The 8,396-nt window shown below is 39.7% G+C and overlaps 2 protein-coding genes across 3 annotated transcripts in view; one reads left to right on the top strand and one right to left on the bottom strand.

The window, feature by feature from the left end:
• The window catches only part of LOC308401934 (uncharacterized protein), a 565,304-nt gene that overhangs the window by 542,752 nt on the left and 14,156 nt on the right, over nucleotides 1-8,396 (top strand). The gene's annotated exons all lie outside the window — the stretch shown is intronic.
• Nucleotides 163-8,212, bottom strand: slc2a10 (solute carrier family 2 member 10). Of its 2 annotated transcripts, none has more exons than XM_080890408.1 (7): nucleotides 7,602-8,212; nucleotides 6,874-7,101; nucleotides 5,501-5,659; nucleotides 3,458-4,708; nucleotides 3,192-3,314; nucleotides 1,026-1,161; nucleotides 163-945 (listed from the first exon to the last, which is right to left on the bottom strand). In XM_080890408.1, exons 3-7 carry the CDS (start codon nucleotides 5,541-5,543, stop codon nucleotides 849-851), a joined length of 1,650 nt encoding a protein of 549 aa, XP_080746534.1. In that variant the 5' UTR covers nucleotides 5,544-5,659; nucleotides 6,874-7,101; nucleotides 7,602-8,212; the 3' UTR covers nucleotides 163-848. The 2 variants fall into 2 exon arrangements, with proteins under 2 accessions (XP_080746534.1, XP_080746533.1); XM_080890407.1 differs by having other exon boundaries at nucleotides 5,501-5,656.

Genomic DNA, 8,396 nt, shown 5'->3' with positions numbered 1-8,396 from the left:
GTTTTTCCTGCCATTAATTTTCCTTTTTCCATTAAAAAAGTCTACCATAAGGATGGGTCCGCTTATAGGCCCAGTTGTGATAGAATATAACCCCCCCCTCCACACACACACACACACACACACACACACACACACACACGCTTCTGTTGTAGATGGTGGGAAAACAGTTATTTTGGTGTAGTATGAAAGATTTATTCAGTAGGACAAGCTGTAAAATCTATGAAAACAAAAGCCCAAAAAAATTTGCCGTCCTCCACATTTTCCGAAGACTTAACATCTTAAAGTTGATATTTTGAGGTAAACAAGCAAACCTTTTGTTTGACAGTCCCCTCTCATCCCCACTATCCCCTGCATCTGGATAATGTAGTGGTAAGACTAGACACCTTTGGAGTGAGAGTCGCAAGTTCGTTTTCCCCACCTGGTATCCAGTAAGGGTCCTGGCTAGACCCCCCCCCCCCCCCCAATGCTAAAGCCAAGTCCTGGAATGGCGCGGCTATGTCTACAGCCTGTCTGCAGCTCGGACACAAGCATTTCACTACATGTTGTACTCTGTATGAATGTGTATGTGACAAAGGTTGTTTGTTTGTTTGTTTTAAAGCAAGAGCTGGAAAGATGTTGACCTGTTAAGTTCTCTTAACAAAGAAATCCAATAAGCCCACAGTGGTAAAGAAAAAAACAAGCTCATGTCACCCAGTTAAACTCAAAGACATGTTACAAAGTCCTATATCATTCATGTTCAACCCTCATGAACTTAGGCACACGCTAACTGTCGATTTTTATTTTGACTAAAGATTTCAGGTCAGCTGTTTGAGGTGATGTCTTCCTAAACAGTTCATTATCTTTTTGGTTCACCCCGATGTGCAAACCTGACAGTGCACTCTCTGGTATTGTGAGGAGGTATTTCTGCTGCTGATGAAGCCACAGCACTCCAGATGGTGGTAAAACCTGCAAAACAACAGTGGAGGCCTCACATTGCATCACTCGGGACTCTGTATTTGATCAGGTGAATAGACTGCAGATCATACCTGTTTAAACGCAGCTCCTTGTCTATTTCCTCCAGAGTCTTCCCTTTTGTCTCTGGTAGCATGAAGTAGAAGAACACTGCAGCTGCCACAGCAGTCAGCCCATACACAAGAAACATCCCTGACAGGCCAATCATATCTGCAGAATTAAAACACATTTCTTTTTGCTACCATGTTCAAAAACATATTTACACTGTGGGTCTTGATATGTTTTTACTTTGTGTGTTGGGTTCTAGGTCAATGACATACAATTAGGGCCATACGTTTTGAATAATGAAAATAAAGAAAAACAAATTTGCTTCTGTAAATCACAACAGTGGATTTTAAATCAAACAAGTAATCTTAACTGTTAAACTTTGAGCTTTTAAAAAAAATCTGCATTTATAGATTTTATATTTTGCATTTTTTGGTTATTCATTATCAAAAAAATATTAAACTATTTTGTGCAACGCATTTAACTTCAAACTGGAGAGCTTTTATTTTGGTATACCATTAACTTCATGTAAATTGTCCTTCTGCACAGGAGATCCAGCTCATTACATTTCATGCTGAACTTTTAGGGTCAAGGTTGGGTTCATTTAAAAGTCAACATTATAGCTATCGTACTTTTAAAAAAAGGAGAAACAAAAAGTATAATTCTCCATATTTCACACTTTCAGACTTGTTTCCATTCAGTTATAAACAAGTCACTCTGAATTTTCACATAATTAACAGTTAACAAGCTTTCAAGCAGCTTTCAACTTTTATATGCCAGCATGACACCGATCACAAATTCCCATCTCAAGAAGCACAAATAATTGTAGTATTTGAGTATTATCCACAGCCAGAAGCAAAGCTGATAAAAACTGGAGGTGGGAATGAGAGAGTAACTTGCTTTAAATACTACCCATGATAACAGTGGTATCTTGATGCATGCTCAATCATCCAGGTAAGTAAATCCCAAAAAGGTTGATTCTGTTCATCTGGACGTAGCGTTTTCAGTGGGAGAGACGTTTCGTCACTCATCCAAGTGACTTCTTCAGTCTTCTGACTGCAGGTTTTGCCATTCTTATAAACAGTACCTTTGCACAATGACTGAAACCAGCACTACTAATGAACAATGGGCTGTGAGGTCAGTTCCTTGATCATTAATGATGTAAGAACATCACATCAAGAAGGCCCTGAGTAAACGTGGTTATCCTTGCTGGACATTTGTTAAACCTGGGAAGGCACCTAAAGAAAGCTCCAACCGATCCAGGAAAGAAGGACAACCACTGCCTCCTGTGTCAGGAGTATTGGAACAGTTGAGATGCATTTTTTCTAAACACTGCGTCTCTGTGGCTTTTAAGCTAAGGACCATGGTCTTAGACTTGGAGATGCTAATTCTCATCCCAAGCCACTTCACATACAAGTTATAAACAGAACTGTTAACAAAGGACAGCCCTGGCAGAGTCCAACTCCCACCAGTAATGAGTCTGACTTAGCAAGTCGAGCCATTTGTCAGGGTGGGATCACCACTGGTAGCTTAATGTTAGCAGTTAATGTTAATGTTAGCGTGTTGCTTTTTCAGGCATTTAATGTGTTTGCAACAGTGGATCCTTGTCTTTTTGTACATTATATATGAGGTCATATGTATATTCACCACATAATACAATGTAATTACACTTTATTGTATCCAGTACTTTTATTTTAGGGTACGCACTAAATTGGATACAATACAGAGAAGTTTAGCATAAAATGTTAACGTTTCTCCAACGTTGTCTTCCCAGCAGTTTCACCGGATGGCCAGGATGCGCAAGGATGACACGCAAATCCGTGAAGCGTTCCACATTTTTGTGGGTGGCTGTAGCGCAGGAGGTAGAGCCGATCATCTACTGATTGGAAGGCTGGTGGTTCAATCCCTGGCCCTACTCTGCAAATATCCTTGTGCAAGATACTAACCCCAAGTTGCTCTCTGATGCATCAATCAGAGGCTGGGTGAATGTGGCATGTAGTTTAGAGCGCTTTGACTGAGCAGTCCATTTATCATGCATCATGAAATCAATAGATGTAATGAACTTTTTTTTTGGAAGCATTTTATTATTATAATTATTATGATTTTTTTTATTCATTTATTTTTTTTCTGGTAAACTAAAGGTAAACATCTAGCTACTTTAAAACCTATAGTGCTATTGAAACTCCAAGACTCACCAATAACATTCAAAAAGGTGAAGGTGACCAGCAGATTTGCAGCCCAGTTGAAGCAGTTTGTGAATGCGAATGCTCTTCCTTTAACAGCAGCTGGAAATATTTCACTCAGGAGGAGCCATGTCACTGATCCAAAAAAAACAACAAAAAACGTTATGATAACCCACAGGTAAAAATTGTAATGGAGGTAAAGCTATGCTTGACAAATACACAGAAATTATTTAAGCTTTAAATCTATAAAGTAAATAATATTGAATAAATTTACACACTTGGTCCAAATCCAACAGAGTATGCACTGACAGTACCCATCATACACAGGAGGATGATCCAGTTGATCACTTTGCCGTGGACTTTAGTAAAAGTTTGTGGAGTGGGTTCCAAAGAAATGTGGCCGATTTTATCTTGTGTGGTGTTTTTAAAAAGAAAGTGGTTTCCAGCCAGAGACGTATCAAAAACAGAGTAATTGCCAACAGGTGAGTGACGTGCCCGTGTTTCGTTAACGTCAATGTTTTGAGCATTACAAGGTCTCATAGCGGTCACCTGCGAATGTCCACTGAAGAGTCCGATGGTTATTAGGCACAGAGCCATGACAGAGCAGCCTCCGATGAGCAGAGGCCTTCTGCCCACTCTGTCTGAAAACGCCATGGATATCAGAGTAGCAATCACTTTGACCAACCCCAACCCAACTGATGCCAACACTGCTGAGGAGTCACTCTGAAATCCCACTGTGTGGAAGATGGTGGAGGCATAAAACAGTACGTTTGGCTGGCCTGTGAACTGCTGAAAGAGAACTAATCCCAGCCCGATGACAGTCCGAGTCCTCATATTGTCCTGGCGCTTGAACAAGTAGAAAGTGCTGCGTTGAACCTTCTTATTTCTCTTGCTAGACTGCACTTTTGAGTCATCTGCTTCTTGGGCTTCAGTGCTGTCATTTTGAAAGCACTGACTCTGGTTGAAAGAATCCTTACTACTGGAAGGGAGTAAGCAGATGGACATGAGCTGTACCAGTGTTGGTACCACAGCTAGACCAAACATCCACTTCCACCCTCTTTTATAGCCAGACAGGATATAGTTAATGGCATAAGCTGACAGGATGCCCACAGTAATCCCAGCCTCATACAGTGTTACCAGGAAACCTCTGCGGTCTGGACTTACTACCTCAGACACAAAGAGGCAGCAGGACATGGAGGATACAGACATGGCAAAGCCTATTGTGATCCTTCCTATGACCAGTGCTAAGAATGAGTTGATGAGCAGAACCAGGCTGGCTGTCAGGATCATGACATTGCTGATGAGGATGGAGTTCCTGGAGCCATGACGGTCAATTAAGCAGCCGCCAATGATCGAGGCCAGCAAGGCTCCTATCAGCAAGGAGCTGACCAGCACCTCCTGCTGAATGCATGACAGCCTGAAATCAACCTTGAGCTGCAGTAAAGCACCCGATATGATGCCCAGCTCATAACCAAAGACAAGTCCGCCCAGAGTAGACACCACACTGGCCAATGGCGTGATAGGACAACCTGTGAGGAAAGAAAAATTAAGATGGTTAATTTTTAAAGTATAAAAGAAAATGTATTGCCTCCCAAATAATCTCAGTTGTAAGGAATTACACAGAAGAAAACTACTGAACGGTTATAAGATTTGAATCCATTCATTTTATGTTATTTGTGGTAAACTGAATTGGAAACATTCTTTTTCTTTGTGTTTGTTGGGTTAGCGTCTAGAAATAAAGATGGAACTTGAAACAGCTTGGTTTGATGCATACTTAGATGATGTTATTTGGACAAAACCTTAAATCCTTCAGATGTCAGGAGTTAGTTTACAACTTACTAAACTCCTGACATCATCAGCAAGTGGTACTACAACTTCATCTTGCTGATCACGTTAGAACAACAGGTGCATTTTAGCTTTAGAAAGTACCCTAATAAATGAGCCACATTGGTCACTGTGATCAGCCTGTGGTTCTCTGATGTTCAGAATCTATTGATTGAAATGCAAATGAGGCAGAAAAAGATGAAGATGTAAGCTGCTGGAGTTCAGTCTTCCCTTGATAGTCATTTAATTTTCACCTTTGCACCTTTGAGTAATTAAAGATGTTGTGCTGTTCAATAACCATGTTCTGAATGTAGATTCAGGGCTTCAGTGTGAAATGTGAGCTATCAGCAGCTAGAACAATCAAGCAAGCATTTGCACTGGCGGATCACATTAGTCAACACTAATGCATTTCACACAATATTTACACCAATTTACTTTATGTCACAGTAAAAATCAGCATTTGATTGTGGTAAACTGATTTACATAAAATTACTTACTCATTGCTTCTGTCTTGTTATGTGCACATTTAAGCCAGACCATGCAGCTCTAAATCCATCTTTCAGAAGACATTCACTGTAGAGTATATGGGAAACAATAAAAAGATCATCTCCATTTCGTGTACTGTCCTCCTGCTCTGGCACCAACAGGAAGCCCTGCTGACAGAAAATCAAAGGAAGCCCATCAGAGCCTGTAGCAGCACCGCTGCCATGACAACACTTTTGTTGATTACAATGATTTCATTAGGGAGTCCATGCAAAGAAGGTATAAAAAGAATGAAATAAAACATGTCTGTGTAGAAAGCAGTTAGCTCGTCAAAGTATAATTCTGCTAGACATCCTGTCACCTGACAGTGACAAGGCAGTGGAGAATTTGATGTGTCGCTCTGAAATATCAAGAGGGAGAGGAACACCACTACTGTAGTTAAAAAGCACTTGTGTCTCTGCTTACTGACTCTGGAAGACATTAATTATCACCGACAAGCTTCAGTATTCATTAGCTGGAACACTGAACTGTCACCGAAACATCCAGACTTTCCTGACTGGTGGATGAGTCATTCAACAGTTCATTCACTGATCAATAACTTGGACAGTGCTCATAACTAACATACAAAAGACAACGATTCAACTTAACGCTTTAATTGACGTATGTTGGCAGAGTCGTCTGTCTTTTTGTGCTAGTGTCAGTCCAGGGTGTATAAGAGCCTTCTATGAGAATAACCTGACTAGTTTAACAGAGTAACTTTTCATCACTTTTCTTAAAACAATTAATTTTTTTGACAAACTTTTTTGTGTAAAAGGTGGATTAATTTAATCTTTCAATTTATTAAATATTTAAAATCTGCAAGTAGAATGATTTCACAAGTTTCTTTACAAAATTTGCTGTGCTTTTTCGATAGTAAGGCAGTAAATACGTTATACAACTATTATATTTGTTTCCGACTATTATTGCAAAAATAATGATAATAATAATGATGATGATAATAATAGCAATCCACCTGGAATTAAATACGATGTTTAGAAATCTGTAGCACGGCTGGGGTTCACACTTAAAACCATGACAGTAAAAAGTAAAATATTTCCTGTTTAAAACACTTCAATAACATTTTTACTTATAGTTACGTAAATGCCACCATATTTACGTAAAATTCAAAATTCCGTAAAAATTCCTCTTCACAACTCTCTTGCAGCCTATTTTAACGCTCCAGCTTCTTCTGTTGTGGAGAAATGTAGCTCCATTATTCATCCCTCCCACTGTATTTCAGCAAGCACAGTGGGCACGCACGCACACACACACACACACACACACACACACACAGGGCAATCCGCTGTGAATTTATATATTTTTGGGTAGGACAGAGAAATGGACTCACCTCTGGCAGCAGGAAACAATACACAAAAATGCTCCTGGAAAACCTCTGGCCCTCCAGGAAGTTGGGGCTACGTGGCAGCAGTGTCGGATTGCAAAGAAGAATTTCTTGGCCAAGTTTTGACGCCAGAGGTCGTCAGCTATGGAAGTTCCCCGGGAAGGTAATCCAGGCAGAGGATCTGCAAGCACCGCCCACAGCCGGCCAGAGCAGAGAGGAGGACCAGTCCGCTCGCTTTGTCACACACACACACACACACACACACACACACAATAATGACGGAAAAAAACCCAAACCACATTTAACGTGTCTGTGAAAGTGACGTGCTGAGTTATAGTTAACTATTTATTTTATAAGTAGCATAAAGAGCTGAAGAGTTAAAAAAAAATACTCGTACTGCATTTTGCGCGTATTATTAACTGTGATATAATCAGAGATGGGCAGTAACGCGTTACTTGTAACGCGTTACTGTAATCTGATTACTTTTTTCAAGTAACGAGTAAAGTAAGGGATTACTATTGCAAAATCAGTAATTAGATTACCGTTACTTTCCCGTAGGAATGCTGCGTTACTGCGTTACTAAAACCGTGATTTTTTTTGCGAGAATGTCTCATGACAGTGACGTAAGCAAGTGCGACGTTGGTGACAGCAGCTGTGTGCAGATCAACAATGGATAATATATCGAGTGCAGAGAGAGTATGAGCGTGCAGCGTTTAAAGTGTGGAAGTACTGACCTTACTTTGAGTTTGATTCCATAAAAAATGACAAAAACATTAGTGTCCATCGTGCGTGGGAAGAAAACTTCTTTTTACAGCGAAAAAACCCCTAAACTTCCGAGCAAGCACCGAGTAGCTACGACGTGATGGGAAACTCACAGAGACACTCGCGCGGATTCTTCAACTGACCGCAGCACACCTGCACCAGGGTAACCCTCCGCCTACCCTGCTCCTGCTTTACAGGTGAAAATAGAGCAAAAGGACCGCTGAGTCTTTGACTTTATTTATTTTCTGCTGTGTTTTACTTGCATCTGTTTGAAAGAGTGAGTGAAAACACAAAAAATATTTTATTTTATGTGCTGGAATGTGTAGAAAATAGGTTTAAATGTTAAACTAATTTATTCAAGTCAGAGAATGTTGCATATAATTAAATGTTTTGCTTGATGCATAAAGTTAAAAGATTAAAACTGATAAAACAAGTTAAAAAAAGAGACTTTTCCATTTGATTACATTTTGTATGATGGATTATGTAGAAAAAGTAGAATTGGGCTGAAAGATCTATCACTTTATCACCTCTTCAGGTTGTAAATCGTGTTTTTAAAAAGTAACTAAGTAACTAAGTAATTAATTACTTTTGAAAATAAGTAATCAGTAAAGTAACGGGATTACTTTTTGGGGGAGTAATCAGTAATTAGTTACTGATTACTTTTTTCAAGTAACTTGACCAACACTGGATATAATTACTGGTGATGATAGTGATATGTCAGTGCAGTAAACATAATATAGTATCACATAATCTGCAGTGCTGACACT

This window comes from Rhamphochromis sp. 'chilingali' (assembly GCF_963969265.1).
Source record: "Rhamphochromis sp. 'chilingali' genome assembly, chromosome: 9".
Taxonomy (NCBI): domain Eukaryota; kingdom Metazoa; phylum Chordata; class Actinopteri; order Cichliformes; family Cichlidae; genus Rhamphochromis; species Rhamphochromis sp. 'chilingali'.
Note: the sequence above shows the minus strand (reverse complement) of the source record. Positions and strands in the feature narration are given on the sequence as shown.